Source organism: Desmodus rotundus, chromosome 8 (genome assembly GCF_022682495.2).
Source record: "Desmodus rotundus isolate HL8 chromosome 8, HLdesRot8A.1, whole genome shotgun sequence".
NCBI classification, from domain to species: Eukaryota; Metazoa; Chordata; class Mammalia; order Chiroptera; family Phyllostomidae; genus Desmodus; species Desmodus rotundus.
Genome location: NC_071394.1, coordinates 300,321 through 321,167, shown reverse-complemented (window position 1 = coordinate 321,167; position 20,847 = coordinate 300,321). Strand labels below are relative to the sequence as shown.

The 20,847-nt window shown below is 61.6% G+C and overlaps 2 protein-coding genes across 2 annotated transcripts; one reads left to right on the top strand and one right to left on the bottom strand.

The window, feature by feature from the left end:
- Nucleotides 1-35: 35 nt before the first annotated feature.
- Nucleotides 36-1,604, bottom strand: FOXH1 (forkhead box H1). The gene is made up of 3 exons (XM_024572443.2): nt 1,416-1,604; nt 985-1,089; nt 36-857 (listed from the first exon to the last, which is right to left on the bottom strand). Exons 1-3 carry the CDS (start codon nt 1,587-1,589, stop codon nt 36-38), a joined length of 1,101 nt encoding a protein of 366 aa, XP_024428211.1. The 5' UTR covers nt 1,590-1,604.
- Nucleotides 1,605-4,474: 2,870 nt separating this feature from the next.
- PPP1R16A (protein phosphatase 1 regulatory subunit 16A) lies at nt 4,475-20,421 on the top strand. Its single transcript, XM_024572414.3, has 11 exons — nt 4,475-4,577; nt 15,057-16,119; nt 17,249-17,319; nt 17,393-17,538; nt 18,436-18,539; nt 18,621-18,745; nt 18,833-18,958; nt 19,046-19,121; nt 19,198-19,327; nt 19,489-19,654; nt 19,859-20,421. Exons 2-11 carry the CDS (start codon nt 15,861-15,863, stop codon nt 20,231-20,233), a joined length of 1,578 nt encoding a protein of 525 aa, XP_024428182.2. The 5' UTR covers nt 4,475-4,577; nt 15,057-15,860; the 3' UTR covers nt 20,234-20,421.
- The last annotated feature ends 426 nt before the right edge of the window (nt 20,422-20,847 follow it).

Below are 20,847 nucleotides of genomic sequence, written 5' to 3'. Positions count from 1 at the left end.
GGCTGGGAGAGGAAAGCAGCCCCAGCCCTGGAGCCTCACAGGCTGTACCAGGAGAGTAGCCAGCCTGGAGTGGGGGCAGCCAGTTCCCGGGGGTGGCTAACCCACACATCGTAGATGCTCTTGTTGGGTGGCACCCCCTGGAAGAGGGCATCTAGATCCCAGAGCAGCCCTGGGGGGCCATGCGTTTCAGGGGCCATCCCCCAGTAGGCTGGGCTGGTTGAGGGTGGGCACTGGGGGCAGGAGGTAGGTGGTAGTGGGGCCAAGGGCATTACCACATTGGGGGTGTAGGTGGGCAAGTAGGAGGTGGGTAGCTGCCCCCAAAGTGAGGCCCCATGACCCCCGCCAGACAGTCCCCCAGGGTCGGGGGTACCCTGCAGTAAGTGGAGAGGCCAGGCTCTGGGCTCAGGGGAGAGGGGCAAGGGCCGGCTTGTTCCCCTGTGGGAAGGCTCCCCTTCCACCCTCATGGTCCCGGGGAGGGCACAGAGGGGCCACCGAGGCCTCTCAGAGGGCAGGGGTGGCGGGGGCACCACTTCCTGCTTACTTGGAAGGGAACCTGCCCGACCTGGGCTGCTCCGTGGCGCTCCCTTCTCGGGGACCCCCAGCAGAGACTTTATGCTGAAGCCCTCGCTGGGTGGCAGCTGGGGAGTGGGCGGGCTGGACGGCTTGGGCGGTCGGTAGGGTCGGCCATGAAGCACGTAGGGGCCCAGGTCCTTGGCGAAGGCGCCCCGTGTGCCCCTGCTCTGCCAGCGCCGGCACAGGGCCGTGTTCTGCAGCCGCAGAGCTTCGGCTGGGATCAGGCTCACGTCGACAGCCCAGAAGTTGCCCTTGGCCTTGGGTTTCGCAGGATCCTTGGGCACCTGGTGTGTATGTAGGTGGCAGGCTTGGTGAGGCTAGCAGACCCCAGATACTCAGGATTTCCGCCCCTGCCCTGCCCCCGCCCCGGCTCCCGTTCCTGCTCGGACCCTCGCCCTCGCCCTGCCCCACCTTGCGGAAGCATGGATTGGAGGAGAGGTTGTGGCGGATGGAGTCCTTCCAGCCCTCGTAGTCGTCCCTGAAGAATGGGAACACGGCCTGAACCTGACGGATGATCTGAAACCACGGGCAGCCAGCAAGTACTGTAAGCCAGGGAGCGGACAGGGCAGCGCCGCCCCTCCCCCACAGCCGGGCGTAGGGGCGCCCGTGCGCGGTCCCCAACACCTGCGCGCCTGAGGGAGGAGAGGGCACCTCATGGGAAGGGTTCTTCTGAGCACCTCAGCTCTCTTTTCCAGTGCCCAGACCCGGACTAGCCCCACTGGCATAGCTGGGTAGGGCCAGGTGGGCTCGGAGGCCGGAGCCTAAGCCTGGGAGTAGGTGCGGGGTAGGATCTGGGAAAAAGTCGGACCACGGAATGTGAGGGACAGCGGGAACCCTCTCACCTGGGCCAGCTTCAGCCTGCGGGAAGGTGCGGCCTGGATCACCAGGGCGATCATGGCCAAGTAGGTGTAGGGGGGCTTGTCATGCCGCAGGTATCTCTTCTTCCTCCTCTTAGGGGGCTGGGAGGGCGTCTCTACCTCGGGGAGCCCCAGGCGTGGGTTATTGCAGGGCCCCATGAAGAGGAGGTCGGCAACGTGGGCAGGGGCCTGGCCGATTGGAGGGCGCAGGGCAATGGGGCACTGTTGCGAGGCAGGGCCAGGGCCTGAGGCCGGGCGGGGGCAGGCAGGCCGGGCCCTTTATCATTCGGATAGAAGGGGGAGGGGAGGGGAGGCAAAGGGAGGGTGGAATACGGCAGTGGGGGAGGGGAGCTGCCACAATTAGCAAGTTTCAGTTAATCTGGAAGGGAGGGGCAGAGAAGATTCCAGTGGGGGTTGCCGGCGGCCACCCAGGCCTCCTTTCTCACTCCTGGACTGCCTTTGGCACCCCCTGCAAGCTGGAAGGAAAAGCCCCTGGAAGGGGGCCATGACTCATGGATACTTTATCAGTCTGTCTGGGCTGGGTCTCAGGCTCCCATTTAACAGATGGGGAAGAGATTTGCCCTAGCCAAGCTGCCAAGAAGGGGTAGGCCAGCCCAGAGTTCAATGCCAAGCCGCTGGAAGGACCTGAGTGGTGGTTAGGTGGGTCTTCATGGAGGAAATCTCAGGAAAAAAGAGGGACACAGTAGATTCAAGGGATTTTTCTCAGGGGCTGCTGCAGGACCTCAGTGGGCCCCCCAAACCCTAGAGACCATGTTCCTCCCCTTTTGGTGCCTGTCAGCCACTGGTCTTGAGGGCTGGCTGCCCGAATTATTTAACCAGACGTCTCACTGGCCCTGAGTAAGCTAGGCCTGCCTGGCTGCAGAGGTCTTCTTGGAACTGGGTTTACCTTGCTCCTCTTCTTGTCCTTTGGGTTCAGGTGCTCTGGGGGGTGCCACTGGGGAGGACGCCTCTCATTCCTTGGGGGCACTTGGGCAGTGCTCTTGGCTGGTGTGCTTGGAGGGAGAAGTCTCCTAGGTGTAGGGGTTTACTGGCCACTTCTCTGGACAGACCTTAAGGATACAGCTCTTTGGATCATAGTCTCTGTCCAGGACAGTCTTCGAGGACCACCTGGCTTCACCCTGGGCGAGAGTGAGTACAGGTATTCTGTGTGTGGGTGCTGGGGAAGGGCTCCCCAGGTAGCCACCAGGCCCTGCTGCCTAGTCTAAAGCAGTGACTTTCTGTCGTTTCCATGTCGTGGCACACCTAAACTAATTACTAAAATTCTGCGGTACTCCAAAACATGTATTTAGGCAGAGGTGGGTGCCCCTGACTAAATAGTCAGATATTGCATTCTTTAAAAATTTTCAAAGCACACTGGTTGAAAATTGATGGTTTAGAAGGAGAGAGATGCTCTCCAGGCTGGTGGGGGCTGGCCTGAGTGGAGGAGGCGTGCCCTAGGAGAGGTAATGGAGGCTCAGGCTGGGGAAGCCCGCTACAACCCTTACAAGGGCCTGGTCCCCCCTCTGAGGGTTTTGCAGGGACAGGACCTGACCCAAAGGTATGGTCCTAGCAAAATGCCTCTGGCAGCTTCCCAGAGACTCACCAGTTCTCATAACTCCGAGACCCTCTCTGTCCCCTCACCTTGTCTTCCTTGGCTCTCTGGGCTGTTGCTCTGCCTCTTGTCAGTCAAGGCCTATGCTCTGTGCTCTGCCTCAAAGCCCAGGATTGCCCCCCACCCCCACCCCAAGCAAGTTTGTCCTGGGGGACATTACAAGCAGTGGTGGCTGGTGTTGGTACTAGGGCCCCCAAGCCCCAGGGAGGCCACAGGAGATGAGACACACTTTATATTAGTTTACTCCGAGAATTCAGCTTTTCTTGTGTAGTCCCTACTATTATTTCCCTGAATTATTGAAAATCTGCAGCATACAGTGGTGCCCGGCTCATGGTAAGGAACCAAGGGAAGGGCTGAGCGGTGGGAGCACTGGAGGAGGAAGCCTAGGCTGAGAGAGATGGTGCATGTGGGGCACCACACTGCTCCCACCCCCTCAGACTCTCCCTTCATGCTTCATCTGGCTTCCTCTGAACTCCCACTTCCCCAACTACTTTCTGTTTCCAGGGGTCTAGTGGAGTCACTTGTGTCTCACCAGGCTGTCAGTACCTATGGCCCCCTAGCCTCACTCTGTTGCAAATAAATCTTTTTCTCATCCACGTCTTTTTTTAAAAAGACTTTATTTATCATTTAGAGAGAAAGAGAGGGAGGGAGAAAGACGGAGAGAAACAATGTCTTAGAGAAACATCAATTGGTAGCCTCTCGTCTGCCCCCAACCGGGAGCCTGGCCCACAGCCCAGGCATGTGCCCTGACCGGGAATGGAACCGGGCCCTTTTGGTTTGGAGGACACGCCCAACTCATTGAGCCGCACCAGCCAGGGCTCCTCCCCGTTTTAAGTCACCCGCTCTCCTCCAATGGTCCTCCCTTGCTTCAAGCTTTTGTCCTGACCAGTCATCTCTGACCACACCCCCCTCCTAAACCTCCTCCCACTACTTCCAAAGGCCCTAGTGCACGGGGTCCTTGCCCGTCTGCACAAGGTGTTCCCTGCGTGCGGGAAGTCTCTGCTTTGTCAGCTGAACCTCGACCTTTCTTTGAAAGCCCAGCCTACCCCTGGCCGGGTAGTTCAGTTGGTTAGAGCGTTGTCCCCATAGGTTGCAGGTTGGATCCCCCCTAGATTGACCCGGGTCAGGGCACAGACAACCTATGAATGCATAAGTGTGTGGAGCAACAAATTGATGTTTCTTTCTCCCTAAAATCAATAAATAAAAATAAAAATCCCAGCCTAAACCGATGACCACCCTCCTGGGAGCCTTCTGACTACTTGCCCTTTCCCCCCACCGCAGCACGTCCACTCCGAGGATGCCTCTGCAACAGAGGTTCCAGCGGCTGCGCTCCGCAAAAGTCCACCCCGAGCTCCTAGCAGGCCCCGCCCCCGGCTCCCACGCGGCGCCGCCGCTTCCGGCAGTGGGCTGCGCGAGCCGGAAGTGTAGCGTTGCCATGGCGAGGGTGCGGCGCCGGGCCCGCCCCTGCGGCGCCTGGAGAAGCGCGGGGCTTACTGACCGGTGGACCGGATCCGGTCCACTGCGCGAGGCGGAAGGTAAGGCTCGGACTTCCGGGGCCTGCGGCGGGAGAGGAGGCTGGGCTCCCGGGAGAGAGGAGATCGGGCCCCGGGAAGAGGGGACCGGGTCCCCCGGGAGAGAGGAGATCGGGTCCCGGGGAGAGAGGAGGCCTGAGGGGAGGCTGAACTGAGCTGAGAGAGGAAAAGAGGAAGGACAAGTGGAGAGGAAGAGGAGGCAGGCAAAAGGGTCTCCAGGCCCAGCTGAGGCACTAGCACCTCAGGCCCAGGGGAGTGTGGGCCCCTTGCTTTCCTGGAGCGGAGGCCGAGGCATCGGGAGATTAATTTCCATGGCTGCAGAGAGGGAGGTGTGTGTGGAGGGAAGCCAGAGAAAGGCTGGCCCTCCCCAAAGCGCTGCCTGCCGTTTCTCCCTGGACCCTCGACTAGGTCGGGGGCGGGGGGCGCCGCGCTGCTCTCAGTCTCTGTCTTCGGGCCTCAGGGCCTCCCCTGGCCGGCTTGGGGTTTCCCTGAGAGATGTGTGCCGGCTTCCAGCTCGGCCACATAGCCCACTGCGGTGGCTTCCTGCAGGGGTAGGCCCCTCTCCCCGAGTGGGGTGCTCCGCTGTGTAGGTGAACGGCAGTGAGCCTGGCCACACACCTGCGCCCAGGCCCGAGTTCGGCTGTTGGGAATAACTGTGCGGGGCGTTACACTTCGTGGGACATGGGCGTTATTTCTCTAGATCTGAGAGGATGGAAAGGGTGGATTGAAGTGTGTGGTTAACTGTATTAGAAAGTGGCGAACTGTTTTCCGAAGTGACTGCACATTCGTCTCACATTCCTAGTTGTTCCAGTCTCTCCGTCAGTCCATGAGCTCGTTCAGGTGCAGCCATTTCCATGGCCGTGGCGGTCACTCGGCTTCCTCCGGATGAGTGGTGCTGAGCGTTTCTCCCCGCACTCCCTTCCTTTGTTCTTTCATGGGTTTCCTCTCTTGGCCATTTGTGTGTCTTCTTTTGTGAAGTGTCCGTGCAAGTCTTTTTCCATTAAAAAAAATTGGGCTTGTCTCACCAAGTTTTAAGCATTCTTTGTATCCTTAGGGTGCCAGTCCTTTGCCAGACAGGGGCTGCCAGCACGTTGTCACCACCTGTGGCTGGCCTCGCCACTCTGAGCCCGTGTCCTGAGCAGGGGACGCTTTTCATTTTGACAAAGCCCAGCTTGGCGGTTTTTGCTTGCTCTCGTGGTGCGAGTAGAAGCCGGGGGTCGCATTTTCCGTGTGGACATCCAGTCCCCCCAGCACCACTTTTTGAAGACCACCCCGTCTCCGTTGTCTTACCCAGCGCCTTTGCTGACAGTCAGAGGACACTCCTGAGCGGGTCTGTTTCTCATTCACTAACCTTGTGCTGATACCCACAGATCTGACTGTAGCTTTGAAGCCTTGAGATCAAGCACTGTAAATTCTCTGACCTGGTTTCGCTTTGTCCTGACAGTTTGGCTCTTCAAGATATTATGCAGTTCTTTACACATTTAGAATTAGCTTGTGACTTTCTACAGAAAGGCTTACTAGAATTTTGACTGAGATTGTATTAATGCCATAGCTCTATTTGGGGAGAACTGACTCGACAATATACGACATGATATTTATATATCTCTGTCTACCTCCCTTTATTTAGGTCTCTGTACTAACTATCTGTTGCCGTGTGATAAATAACTCTAAAATAGAATGTCTTAAACAATAGACTTCTGTCGCCTCACAGTGGCTGTGGGTCAGGAATTCAAAAATGGCTGAGCTGGGTGGCTCTGGCTCCAGACCTCGCGTGGTGGCGGCTGGGGTCCTCAGCCAGCTCTGCGTCGTCTGGCGGCTGCACTGCCGGCTGGGGAGCTGCCTACAGAGCGGCTCGCTCTCGTGGCTGTTGGCCGGAGGCACCTGCCTCACAGGTGGGGGATGGACTGCTCAGTGTTACAGCCCCTCCAGGAGAGATGGAGACGCTGCTGCCTGGTTTTGTGACACAGCCCCTGAGGTTGGGCATCGCCATTTCTGCTTCACTGTTGTTGTGAGAAGTGAGCACTCAAGGGGAAGAGGCGTCAGCGTATTTCAGGCTTTGTGATAGTAGTTTTATAAATGACACTTAACATTCTGCATTTTCCAAGTACAGAGGCATACAGTTGATTTTAACATACCGTCCTTTTGTCCTACTACCTTGCTCTTTATTTTAGTAGCTCCCTTCTAGATTCCTGAGGTGTTTCTACATGTCTCCTACATGCCTTCTGCATCTAAAGACTTCTGCATCTTCTCTCCAATCTGCGGGCTTTTCGTTTCTTGCCTGAGTGCACCGGCTGTGGCCTCTGGCACAGTGCCACCAGCCTCCCTCAAGGACCTTCCCTTGCCCCAGGCTGGGCCCTACCCAGCGCCAGTGGTTCCTCCAGACTCCCAGGGCTGGTGCCTGGAGGTGCATTCTGATGTGGAGCCAGGTGAGGGTATGTGACAGCCGATCCCCATTCTGCTGCTGGAGTGATGCAGGTGACTCCCCGTGGCCAGCGAGGCCAGGTGCTCCGAAGGCCACTCGTGCCTTTAGGCGTGCCCTCGCACTGCTGTGACCCAGTGCAGCGGGGAGCCGCAGGAGCTGAACATCTACAATCTGAACTAAAGCTGGCATTTCAGTTCCCAGCCCGGGCCCCAGTTGGCCAGCTGTCCTGGGAGTGTCCTTTACAGCGATGGCCCAGAACAGGTTCAGCGTGGGAACCCAGCACGTTTCTGTCGGGGGCAGTGCCTTGAGTGGAACATGTGTCCCGCAGACACGGCAGTGGGTGGTGGGGCGGGCTCAAGGGCTCCCGCTCCCCTGAGCTGGTCTGTTTGGGGGCAGGGGGCAGGCGCGTCCTGGTGGGTTTTGTGTGCGGTTCCCTCCTGACTAATGGCCTGAGCACCTTCCTATGTGTTTACTGATGTAAAGTGGCTGTTGAAGTCTTTGGCCTATTTTCCTGTTTGGTAGCAGGCTTTTATATTTTGTTGGTTTTTTTTTATCCTCACCTGATATGTTTAGTGACCTTCGAGTGAGGGGAGGGAGAGGGAGTCATCAATGTGAAAGAGAAACATCAGCTGGTTGCCTCCTGTACGTACCCCAACCAGGGACTGAGCCCAGAACCTTTCGTGTATTGGATGACGCTCCAACAAGGCTTTTTTTCCTCTTTTTTGAGATTTGATTTATTTTTTAGAGAGAGGGGAAGGGAGGGAGAAGAGGGAAACATCAATGTGTGGTTGCCTCTCACGTAGCCCCCACTAGGGACCTGGCCCGCAACCCAGGCCTGTGCCCTGACTGGGCGTTGAACCCGCCCCTTTGGTCTGCAGGTGGGCACTCGGTCCACTGAGCCACACCAGCCAGGGCTGCCTTTTAGTAGTTCTCTTTATATCAGTTGTTGGTGATGTATTGCCAATACCACTTCCTACTCTGTGGCTTGCTTTTTCACTCATTCACTTGTTTTATTTTTAAATTCCAGATTGAGATTGTTGTTGATGTGCACACCATTGTAAGAAATAGTTCAGAGAGACCCCTCCTCACTTCCAGTCCCCCTAAGGCCCGTAGCTGTGCTCAGAGCCTCACCTGGGACGCCGACCTGCAGGGTCACCAGCTGCACAAGCGACGACCTGTGTGCTCACATCTGTGCAGCCTTATCACAGCCATGGGTCTGTGTGGCCACACGGCGTCCTGCGCTGCGCCACCCTGTGGGGCCACCCCTTCCCCAGCCCCCCCGCCCCCCCAGATCTGGTCATTCGGGGGGTCCTGTGCCTGCACCCAGCAGATGTGGCTGTTGGCGGTGAGCCAGCGCCCTCAGGACCCCCGAGCTGTGCGCGCTCGGTGAGGGCGCCGCGGCGTGAGTGCTCCCCCGAGAGGCAGCTGGAGGCCCTGTTGACTGGAGTCGCTGTGAAATCCAGGTGCAGGTTTTGGTTTGAACTGAGATTTTCATCTCTCTGGGGTAAGTGCCCCAAAGCACAGCCGCTCGGGGTTGTGGCGAGCGCACATTCAGTTTTGTAAAAGAAACTGCCAAACTGTTTCCGAGTGGCTGCACTGCCAGCACCGTGGGAGACCCCTCGCCTCACTCTGGCCCGCTGGGGCTGTGGGTGGGCTCGCTGTGGCCGGCACTTGCGTGTCCCCGAGGGTGGAGCCGGCCAGCGTCTTCTCACCCTGTGTCTTTGTCAGCGAAGCGCCTGCCCACGTCCTCTGCCCATAGTCTGAGTGGAGTGGTTTTACTTACTTTTATTTTTTGCTGAGTTTTGAGAGTTCTTTGTGTTTGCTGGACATAAGTCCTTTGTTGGGGCTGTGGTTTGCAAATGTGTTCTCAGGTCAAGAGCTTGTCTTTTAGCCTCTTCACGACGAGGTCTTTATCCGAGCAGAAGTTTTAAATCTTGGTGTATCCAGTGTGTCCTGTGCACGTGGCTTGCTTCTGGTGTTGCCACTGTAGGCGCTGTGTGGCCTTACCCTGTGCACTTGAAGGACAGGGTTCCACCAGCCGCTGCGTGCGGAGCCGTGCTCCCGGCCTGGGCCAGGCTGCCTGCCCGCCCGCCCAGCGGCGCGTCTGCTCCCGGAGGCCCCTCTTCTCCATTGGCCTGCTAGTGCCTCGGCGTCTTCCTTGCCAAACTTTATAGTAAACCCGGATGCCCAGACGTCTAAGGGCTTGCAGTCTGTTTGTGTTTAGGACCGTCCCTGCTGTTCGGGACCTTGTTCACTTCACATGAATGGAGAATCAGTTTAGAGAGAGGTTGTGCTGGAGAATTAGAGTCTGATCCAACTGCGGGATGTGCACCGTGGCGCGTGGAGTGTGAGATGAGTCTGTGGAAATGGCAAATTTGGGTGGTGGGTGCGCTGGCACGCTCGTGTCCACGTGGACTTGGAGTGGGGCCGCGGCAGTGAGGGCAGGGTCAAGGAGGGAGAGAAGCAGCCCCCAGAGGAGGCGGGAAGGGAGCAGGGTGGAGGGGAGCCAGGTCCCACGGGACAGTGAAGGCCGTGAGGGACAGGGCTGAGCCCAGGGCTCCAGGGGAGGGTTTCAGGAAGGGTGTGGGGAGCGGGCCAGGAGCCCCTGCTCTGCGCTGCTTACCCTGAGCCCCCCTCACCTCCCTCCCATCTCTGCCTAGGTTCCCGGGAGGCAGGCCCCGTCCCTGTTCTAGCCCACTGGGGGGCCCCTCCTCTCATGGGGACCACTTCGGAGTCCTCTAATCTCCTAATCCCTTTTCTTTCCTGTATTTTTTTTTTAAGATTAAAAAATAAAGATTAGCCCTGGCTGGTGTGGCTCAGTGGATTGAGCACCAGCCTGTGAACCAAAGGGTTGCAGGTTCGATTCCCAGTCAGGGCACATGCCTGGGTTGCGGGCAAGGTCCCGGTAGGGAGCATGAGAGGCAACCACACACTGATGTTTCTCTCCCTCTCTTTCTCCCTCCCTTCCCCCTCTCTAAAAATAAATAAATAAAATCTTTAAGAAAATAATAATTAAAAAAAAAATAAATCACAGAGGTAGAAGAAGTGACCGGTAGAAGAAAAGGACTCAGGAGATGAGTTACAGAGATGAAAGAAGGGCCCTCAGAGCTCAGGAGAGAAAGGTCAAGGTCACGGTGCGGGGGCGGGGGCAGGGGCAGGGGGGAGTGTGCACCGTGGGTTCGGTTTGTTTCAAAAATCTAATGGAATCGGATCAGTCCGTTTTCTTTGAGGGTTCTGGGTTTGGTGTCAGGCTTAGAAAGGCTGTCCCTCTGCCTGTTCCCCTCCCGTCCGTGGTTTTACTCTTCCTTACACTGTGTCTGGTGTGTCTGTGACTGGAGGTGGGCCCTGCCCTGTGTCCCAGGCGGCTGGCTCCCTGCAGCGGTCCTTCTGGTCTTCCTCTCGCTTCTGACCACTTGCTCCTGGGCCTCCTGGCCCCACCTCGCTCTGGTCACTACTCGGTCCCACTCCTCAGGGCCCTCCTTCCTTCCCGAGTCTGCCCCTCTTGGTCCTTTCCGTGCATCCACAGCCCTCCCCACCCCTCCCTTGTTGCTCTGCCCTCTGCTGCCCACGCCTGCTGGGGGTCGTGCAGGTGCCAGCGTCTCTCCTGGGAGGTCCCCTGCCCCGGATCTGATCACATTGCTCATTTGTCTGAGAGCCTCTGGATCCCTCGGCCTGTTGGGCAGAGGCCAACTCCTTGGCCAGGGACAGAAGATGGAGTGCACTGTATACCCCTGCCCTCCCAAAACAGAGTGCTTAAAGTTGTTTCCAAGTTTATCTTCACGTGTCTCAAAAGTCAAACAGCAGAAATGAGGCGAAGTACACAGCCCGTCTGCCTGCCTCCCCCTCCGCCTGCCCCCGGACCACTGTCAGCTGTGCCTCGTGTTTCTTACACGGATATTGATCTGACGTTCGCATTTCATGCCTCTTTACATGAAAGGTGGTGTAGCGTACACAGGTTTCATGCCTTTTCACTAAACACACACCATTCCTCGGCGACCTCCCCAGGGGAGTGCACAAGGAGCTCCCGTCCGCCCCCTCCCACCGGGGTGGGGGGCTTGTCTGACCTGCTCCCTTTGACAGACTGGGAGGCCATCTCCACCTTTCCTGCCCTGAAAGAGCTGCAGCGAGGGGCCTGATGGCAGTGCTGCAGGACTGCTTCTGGAACGTTCCAGAACAGGCTGCTGCGGGCACGTGAGAGCCCAGGGGTGTCTGCTCCACAGTCATAGGATGTCCATGGTGGGGGCCACGGCAGCACCCCCAGGTCTGCTCTTTCCCTGATCTCCACACCAGTGTGAAGAGCCAGCCACCTGCCTCACTGCCCTTGCCAATCACATGTCCTCACACCTCAGCCTGCCCCGCCCCACGCACACTGCTGCTCTCGAGCTCACCCGGAGGCCCCGTCTCAGACTGCTGCCGGAGATGCTTCCTCCTCCTCATGGCGGTCTCGGCCACCCCATGACCTCTGCCCGCCCACAGTGGACCTTGCTGAGAGCAGGGCCTGTTTTTGTTATTCCTGTCCCTTGTCCTTACCCCCAGGGCAGAGCTGAACAGAGCAGGGCAGAGAGGAGAGCTTGTTGAGGGACCAGAGCATGCACCCCGGTCAGGTGGCTGTCAGGAAGCATGTCCGGCCTCCTGCGCTGCGCCTGGCCACCTCTCCATGGCCGCTGCTGCAAGTGCTGCGGCAAGTGCTGCGGCTCAGGGTCCCGGCTGGCCCTCAGCAGCAGGAGGGCGCCTGCCTGACCTCTGGCCCCTCCCAGGCATGACCGGAGGCCCCCCTTCCAGGTGCCAGTGCCTGGCTGCCCAGGCAGACAGGGACCTCTAGGGGGAGGGTCAGACCAGAACACAGAGCACCTGGCCTTTGCCTGCCTGGAAGGCTGCTGTGGGGCCCTCGCACCTGCCGGGTGGGCACATCTGGCAGGGACATCCTTCTAGGCGAGCCAGGGCGGGGCAGGGAGGAGTGGGAGCCTGGGTAGGTGCTGGGGGTCAGCATCCCAGTGAGGTTACGGCGCGCCCTAGAGGCCATGCTGCCACGGGTGCCCTGACTGCCCAGGAGTGGAGGATGGGGTCCCCTCCCCTCTGCTCCTGCACGGTCTACAACACTGACTTTAACCAGGGCAGCGTCCACTCTGCATCGGGGGCCTGGTGACCGTGACACAGTCCCCCCTGGGACTTTTAGGTGACCTCATCTGGACTCGTCTGTGTGTGTCTTTCTGCAGAATGATGACGCGCTTCACTTTTCCTAGAGTCGGGCGCCTGCGGAGCTCCCCATGTTTTGCTGTTACAAATAATGCCACAGATGGAACCAGCTCTTCTGGTTGCAGGTGGTGGGAACCCCCTCCCATAAGGCTAAGCAGACAGATGCGAGGCCCCCACAGCTGGGGAGGTGGACAGACCCTGGGCTTGCAGGCCAGGCTGCACCGTCTCCAGCATTGCTCTGAGGCTCTGCCTCTTGCTCTCACAGGTGCTGTGAAGTGGGTGTGAGGGGCAGTGTGGTGCGATGGTCACCAGGGGGCTCTGCATTTAGGCATAGCCTCAGTTTCCTCACGTGGAAAATGGGGATAATGACAGAGACTGGCCAGGGGAGGCCATGCCAGGACACAGCCTGGGCTGGGGTCTGGGGCCCAGGGCCTCCTGTCCCAAAGGCCAGGTGTCTGGCAGTGTGCTCAGCAGTCTTGGGGGCTGCCAGAGGTTTAGGCTGAGGGGGAGGGGCAGTGGCCAGTGTCCCTCTGGGAGGCTCCTCCCACCTGGCTCCACACCCCACGCAGCTGGCCTGGGCACAGAGCTAAGAACTGGGAATAATCTCTGTGTGACATTCCAGGGAGGCTTGGGGGAAGCTCTGTAGACAGGGGCAGGGCTGCCCTGCTGAGCCCCTCGGCTTGGGTGTGGTGTGGTGGCCACTCCATGGGACCCCACTGAGCCGCTCTGGCCTTCCTGGCTCTGCTGAGGGGCCAGGTTCCCAGTGTGGGTGACTGCTCCTGGACCGTGGCTGGAGGAGGAGGCTGAGTGTGGCTCAGGGCAGCAAGCAGGGTTCTGGGGCTCCCGCTGTGGGGAGCCAGGCTCTTGGCACTGCGGGACCCCTCAGGGGAGATGGTCCCAGGGTAGAGTGCCCATGCAGTCCCCTAGGGCACCTCCTTTCTTTTAGAGCGTGCGGTCCAGCTGCCCTCGATGCCTGGAGACGCCTGGAGACTGCCTTCTGGCCACTCCCAGCAAGGAGTGCTGCTAAAGGGCCCAGAGGGGGCGTTGGCTCTAGTGAGGCAGGCCCCCCAGAATCAGGGGCAGAGGGCCTGGGAGCCGCCCCACCCAGTGCTAGGGGCTGGCAGGGGCCAGCTGCGCAGCCTCAGCCAGCGCCCTTCCCTCCCCCTGCAGTAGTGGTGGGGTGGGCTGGGGGTGTGGGGGGCTGTCTAGAGCCTGCTCTGTGAGGGATTTCCACTGATGGCAGCGTGCCCTCCACTTGCAAAGCTAGTTGCGGTTCCAGGTTGTGCTTTAGGACGTGGGGTATCAGAACCTCTTTTCTTGTATAAAACGACGGTGTCTCCTAAGTTCTGTTAAACTTCACAAGGTCAGGCGGTGGCTCCACCGTCAGCGTCGTCTTGGAGAATGGAAACCAGCCCCAGACCCTGTGCTGCGCTCCACTGGGGCGCCGCTGCCCCTGGGCTTGCGTTCTCTGTGGGTCCTGCCGGGAGTGAGGCTGAAGCCTGCAAGCCAGGCAGAGGACAGTGTGCCCTGCCCCTTGCTCCTGGTCCCTCGGGTGGGCCATGTGGGTCGACTTCCCTGGTGAGCCCAGAGGCTGACCGCAGAGGTGAAAGTCCCGCCTCACAGCTGTGTGTGGGGGGGATCCCAGCTCTCTGGCGAAGAGGGCCGCGAGGGGAGCTGTGAGTGGCTGTGAGTGGCGTGCAGGGGTGTGAGGGCTCTGCTGGGTCCCAGGATTGTCTGGGGAGCTGGCCGTGGCTGCAGGACCTGTCTCCCAGCTGCTCTCCCTGTGGAGGGCTGTGTCCTCAGGGCAAAGGCAGGACTTGGAGGACAGGCAGCGAGTCTGGACAGCTTGTCTGCCCCTGGCCCCCGGAGTCTGCAGAGGTGCTGCCTGGAAAGCTCTGTCCTCGAGAAGGCACCAAGGCCAGAGCTTGGGCACGGTCGGGGCAGGCCAGTCCTATTCAGTGAGGCACCGGGTGCACTGGAGGCCCTGCGGCAGGCGGGACAGCCCCTCCAGAAAGAAGGGGCACTCACTGAGTGTCCCCAATGCCAGTGAGGCCAGAGGACGTTTTGTCAGTATCTAGATGTCCCCAAGGCCTGGCCTGGGGGGACCGGGACTCCTGGTGAGCTGTGGGCCAGTGCCTTCTGGGCGGAATGCGGCCAGGGCCTCCTGAGGCTGGTCTCCTGACCACACACAGCCACACCAGGGGTGCTGGGCAGGGCAGGCCACGGTGGACTCTGCATGGCCGTGCCCCAGCCTGATTCCTGCCTATCTTAATACAGTAGATCCCTACCCAGCAGGCGATGCGGCCCGTGTCCACGTGATGGGGCCTTTTATTACAGCCCAGGATGGCTGGCCAGGGCATTCACTGGACTGAGCTAGGGACCTGGGGAGGAAGAGGCCCAGCTGCTGGGCAGTGAGGAGCCGGGGTGTTGGTCTGAATGGGCTGGGCCCTCCTTGGCCCGAGACCCAGGAGGCAGGGCCTGCCCTTGGGGCAGTTCCTGCAGAGCCCAAGGAGAAGGTAACCTTGCCTGGCCCAGCCTGGGGGCCAGATAGGCAGGTCAGATATTGTGGGGACTGGGGCCCTGGGAAACTTGCAGAGAGCAGCTCACTGCAGCAGGTGCCTGGGCCCGGAGGGCAGCTTCCTCTTCCCTTCTCCACCCTTTCCTGATTCCCAAAACTCGATGTCAATCAGAATGGGGCAGAGCAAGCCCCCCGCCACACCCCCGCCAGGACTGTTGTCTAGCAGGGCTTCCTTTGGGCACGAGGGAGGGGGACCTCTCACAGAGTAGAGCCTGGTCTCACCTGCTAGCCACTGGGAGCCCAGCCAGCCCCGCCCCGAGCCAGCCTCCATGTGCTTCCTCTTCAGGCCCCTGGAGCCGCCAGCTGTCTGCAGCCTGGCCACCCACCCAGGACTCCTGCAGAGGGGACGCTCTCTTGAAGACAGCTGCCAGACCAGCTGTGCGCACGGTGCCCTGGCTGCTCAGAGCCTCACCCTGGGAAACTGGTTGGGGACCCCAGGACGCCCAGCACACACCCTACCCTGGCCTCACTGGCCGTGGTGCCCGCCCTCCTGCCACACCTCCTCGTTGGCGCCCACACACTGACCCTGGGAGGCAGACAGGAGAAGGCGGAAGGAAGGCTGGCCCATGGCTGCTCCCAGGCCCCACCCGGGCTCCTGAGGCCTGGAAGGAGAGGGGGCTTCCAGGACTCCCAGGGGCCTCTCTGCCCATTGCCCTGCCCTCCCTGCCCCTTTGGCAAGGTGCCAGAAAGCTGCAACTTTGTTATTGGGGCGACTGGCTGTAGACCCTGGACTAAGGCGGACAGGCCTCGCGGCTCCCTGCTGGCTGTGCACCCTGACCCCAAGAGGGAGGGAGGGAGGCCCTGCCCTTGAGCGGCTAAGCTGCCAGGGCTCCTTAGAGGCGGCTGCCTGCGCCCTCCCTCACTGCCCTTTCTGCCAGGACCTTGTGCCCCTCGGGCTGCCCGGCCCTGGGCCTGGTCACGGAGTGGAACCTCCTGACCCAGCCTTGCCAGGGGCAGAGGGCACGGAGCCTTGAGGGGATGCCCCCAAGGGTGCCAGTCCAGCCAGCTGCCCCGCCCCTCAGGCCCAGCCTGGCCCCCTCGTTCCCCCGTCTGGTGCCCCGAGCAGCCCCCCTGGCAGGCAGCCCCCGCCATGGCCGAGCACCTGGAACTGCTGGCAGAGATGCCCATGGTGGGCAGGATGAGCACGCAGGAGCGGCTGAAGCACGCCCAGAAGCGCCGTGCCCAGCAGGTGAAGATGTGGGCCCAGGCTGAAAAGGAGGCCCAGGGCAGGGAGGGCCGCAGGGAGCGGCCGTGGAAGGAGGCAGCTGCAGGCAGGCCCCAGAAGCAGGTCCTCTTCTCTCCCAGTGTCACCCTGCTCGAGGCTGCTGCCCGAAATGACCTGGAAGAAGGTGAGTGTGGCTGACCCCAGGGCAGTGCATGGCCTGAGCCTTGTCCTTGTCACCCTGGTACAATCCTCGTGAGACCTGTTAAGGACACGGCTGCATCTTATGGGGGCTCGGGGTCTGGCCCAGCTGTGGGCTGCAGGTGAGGGAGCAGCATGCTGGGCTCCCACTGTGTGGAGTCAGGGCCAAGGTGCGAGGGCTTCCAGGAGCCTGAAGCGCCCAAGGTTTGGCTCCAGTGGGCTGGGGGCAGCCCAGTCTTCCTGCCTCTTGCCAGGGTACGGGGCGCTGGTCAGGAGAGTCCTTTGGGGAGCAGGGCTTCCCAGACAGGCTGACCCCTGGACTTCTGTCTCTCCATCAGAACCTTCCTGGCCCGAGCTTTGGCAGGTCCCCCTGCTCTCCCTGAGGCTCCTGGGGGTTCTTCTTGCCTCCCCCCAGGGTAGGGTCCTCTGCCACAGAGGCTGGAGTGCAGAAGGCCCCAGTCGAGGGAAGTGGACAGGGTGTGGTGGGTGTGCCCCAGGGACCTGTGGGAAGGAGGGGGCAGCCTGCCAAGCCCCCTCAGGGAGGTCCAGGCCACCAAGGAGGTCCCGAGTGACCTTGGCAAGAACCGGGGCCCTGGGTGGGACTTCTGAGGGGGAGTGAGGGCAGGACCAGTTCTGCTCTTGGGGAGACCCTGGGGGGCATCCTGGGTGCCTCAGCCCCCTCCACCCCAGGCTGCAGCCGGGCCAGGAGCCTGCAGTGCAGGGAGGCGGCTGCAGGTACCAGGGAAGGGCGGGTGTGTGTGGTCTGCCAGTGGGGAAGGCTTGGGAGAGACATGGGACATAGTGGGGGGAGGGTGCCAGCACCTAGGCCGGTGGGAGACAGTCGGAGCCCAGCGGGGCTGCTCTCACACTAGAGGAGGCATTCTGGGAGCCTTGAGGGTTGGAGTGCCAGGATCCGGGAGGCTGGAGGCAGAGGACCGCCCTGCAAGGCCCTCTGGGACAGCCACCTGCACCACTGCCTTCCTCACCCTCCACTGCCCCCCAGCTGCAGTGCTGCAGGCGGCCTGAGCCCCTGCCAGCACAGACCTGCCAGGCAGTGCTGGCCTACGGCAGGGCCTCTGTCCCTGCGCCCTGAGCACATCTCCCCTTTCTTGCAGTCCGCCAATTCCTCGAGAGCGGGGTCAGCCCTGACCTGGCCAACGAGGATGGTCTGACAGCCCTGCACCAGGTCAGCGCTGTGGGGGAGGGCGTGGGGAGGGCGGCCTCCAGCTGGCCTGGGGCTCAGGCTGCACGGTTTGCAGAGCTGCATCGACGACTTCCGGGAGATGGTGCAGCAGCTCCTTGAGGCCGGGGCCACGGTCAACGCCCGTGACAGTGAGTGCTGGACACCCCTGCATGCCGCAGCCACCTGTGGCCACCTGCATCTGGTGGAGCTGCTCATTGCCCGGTAGGACCGGCCGGGGGCAGGTGTGGCCAGAGTGGCTTCTGTGTCAGGGATGCAGCAGGGCGGGCAGTTCGTGCTGAGACGTAGCCCAAGTGTCCTGTCCACAGGAAGGGTGCCCTTGCCTCTCCTGTCCCCCCTCAACTTTCCTCACTGCCTGCATCCTGGCAGGGGTTGCTGGGCCTGGGCGGGGGCCACAGGCACTCAGGACAGTGCGGTTGTCTGTCCCCCGGCTGTGTCCAGCCAGGTGCTGTTAGGAATCTGGGAGTTCCTTGAGGGTAGGTCTTGACCTCCAGCTTTGGCCTCCCGGCCTCCCCAGGGTCTGGACAAAGAAATACCATTCTGGTCGGTGAGGTGGGTGGGATTGGCCAGGAGGGAGGGGGTACGTGGACTCAGGTGGGGCCTTTAACAGTGAGAGGTGGGCTAGACGGTTGTCGGCCTCACCAGGATCCAGGAGTCCCCTGCCGTGGCCCCTGACTCTGACCCTCTCATAGGATAGAGGGCGCTCAGACTGCCTGGGGACCAGCCCAGGCTTTGGTGGGGTGGTATGTGGGGCCAGTGGGGGCAAGGAGCTCTGTGGGGCTGTCTTGGCACCTGGGCTCTCCTCCCTGGGCTTTCCAGAGTTCTGGCACCCCCTCCTGGCAGGTGGGCCCACTGTGCATGTTCACAGGGGCCAATAACCTGGAGACACAGGTGGAGACTGAGGGACATTTCACCTGGCTTGAGACGGTACCCAAGGCTGAGGGGCAGCTTCTCCCAACAGCATCTGGGGCCTGGGCTTCTTCTGTGGCGGCCTCCCAGTGTCCTGGAGAGCAGCCCTAGACTGGGAGGGGGCTGGGGGCCTCTCTGGGGGGAGAAGGTAAGAGGAGTCCTGTGGCCACACCCCACCCACCTTCCCTGCAGGGGTGCTGACCTCCTGGCGGTCAACACAGATGGGAACATGCCCTATGACCTGTGTGAAGACGAGCAGACGCTGGACTGTCTTGAGACAGCCATGGCCGACCGAGGTGTGTGCAGCCCCACCTGCTGCTAGGCTGGCCCAAGGTGGGTGGGGGTGGGGGACCAGCTCTGAGCCCACTGCCCTGCAGGCATCACCCAGGACAGCATAGAGGCAGCCCGGGCCTTGCCGGAGGTGCACCTGCTGGAGGACATCCGGAGCCTGCTGCAGACAGGGGCAGACCTGGATGCCCCTGGGGACCATGGGGCCACGCTGGTGAGGACGAGGCTGGGGGACACAGGTGGAGGAGGTTGCTGCTGCCGGGATGTGGGCCGGGACTCAGGGCCGGGCGTCTGCCTGCAGCTGCACGTCGCTGCTGCCAATGGATTCACCGAGGCGGCCGCCCTGCTGCTGGAACACCGGGCCAGTCTGAGCGCCAAGGACCTTGATGGCTGGGAGCCACTGCACGCCGCGGCCTACTGGGGCCAGGTGGGCGTGGGGCTGGGTGGCGGGGGCTGGGGCCAGGGTGAGCCTGCAGCACTGGAGCATTCAGCAGCCTGGGCTCGCTGACCTCAGGTGCACCTGGTGGAGCTGCTGGTGGCACATGGCGCCGATCTCAACGGGAAGTCCCTGATGGAAGAGACGCCTCTTGGTGAGCTGGGGGCCTCCTCCTCTGGGGGCCAGTGCCTGGTGGGAGTGCACACTGAGCCTCTGTGCTCTCTCCGCAGACGTGTGCGGGGACGAGGAGGTGCGGGCCAAGCTGCTGGAGCTGAAGCACAAGCATGAGGCACTGCTGAGAGCCCAAGGTCGCCAGCGCTCGCTGCTGCGCCGCCGCGCCTCCAGCGCTGGCAGCCGGGGGTGAGTGCTCGCCCTCCCCACGCTCTGTACCTGCCCACACCTTGCCGGCTGTGCCTGGGTCTTTGCCCTTGCTGGCGTCAGCCGTAGTGCCAGCTGGAGCCCGGGGCAGAGTCCATGGGGTGGGTGGTGCCCTCCCCCACCCTCACCCTGCTCTCCCCCAGGAAGGTGGTGAGGCGGGTGAGTCTGACCCAGCGCACCAGCCTGTACCGCAAGGAGCATGCCCAGGAGGCCATCGTGTGGCAACAGCCGCCTCCCACTAGCCCAGAGCCTCCTGAGGAGGATGAGGATGGCCAGACAGACACTGAGCTCAGGCCACCGCCCCCCGAGGTGAGCGCCTTCCCGCCTTCCTGCGGGGCAGGCCTCCACCCCAGGAGCCAGTGGGATCCGTGGCCTCGCACCACACTTCCGATGGGCACCCTGCCCTAACCCTCCTGCCTGCCTCTGGACTGCCCCACAGCTGGGGGCCCATGGCCAGGGACAGCCAGGCAGTGCCCTCCTTAACCACCTCTGGGGCCCACACTCCCCTCACAGGAGGAAGACTCTGAGGCGTCCAGGCCACACAACGGCCGTGTGGGGGGCCCCTCCGGACGGCACCTGTACTCCAAGCGGCTAGACCGGAGTGTCTCCTACCAGCTGAGCACCCCAGAGAGCCTGGCCCCCGACACCCTGGGCCGGGCCAAGGCCCACCACACCCTGGCGGAGCTCAAGCGTCAGCGAGCGGCCGCTAAGCTGCAGCGCCCCGTCCCTGACGGGCCCGAGGCCCTTGGGTCCCGTCTGCCTACAGAGGCCGAGGTGCCCCCAACTGAGTGCGGCACGGGGGCTGTGGGAGACCCGCCCCTGCTCAGGCTTACAGCCCCCTTGGAGGAGGCCCCTGTGGAGAAGAGGCCCTGCTGCCTGCTCATGTGAGGGGCAGGTGCCCAGACCCTGACCTGTGCCCTGGGGGCAGGCAACCCGTGCGGGGCCTCCCTGGGCCCCTACCCAGGACTCTGCCTCCTCACTCAGGAACAGACCTGTGGCAGAAGCCACATCTCGGGGCACCTGGCTCCAGAGACCTTGTTTCACTCTGTGACTCTTGATAAAAAGCTCTTCTGCCACCTGCCTCGTTGTGTCTCAGCTGGGCCACCGTCCCCATGGTGGGAGCTGCCGTGTTCCTGGGCCTGGGCGCGCCGTCCCAGTGAGCTCCTGTTTGAGCCCTTTCGGTGCATGCTAGGGCTGGTGGTGGCGGCCCAGCCCTTGCGTGGGAGGGAGGCCTGCGGCCATGGGGCAAGAAGCCTGGCACTGCCTGCCGCCTGCCTTCCCAGCGTCCCGCAGGCCACTCTGAAACTGCTCTCCTGAGGGGAGAGGGAGCTTGGGAAGGACCCTCCCTGGGGACCAGTGACACATGGCCTCTGCGTGGAGATCCTGGTCTGGGAGGGGAGGGGCCGGAGCCAGACGTCCTATGTGAGGCTGGCGTCAGAAACGTGGGGGCGGGTCCCCCACTCCTGGCCTGGGGCCTGATCCTGGGGCCTAGCTGCCAGCTT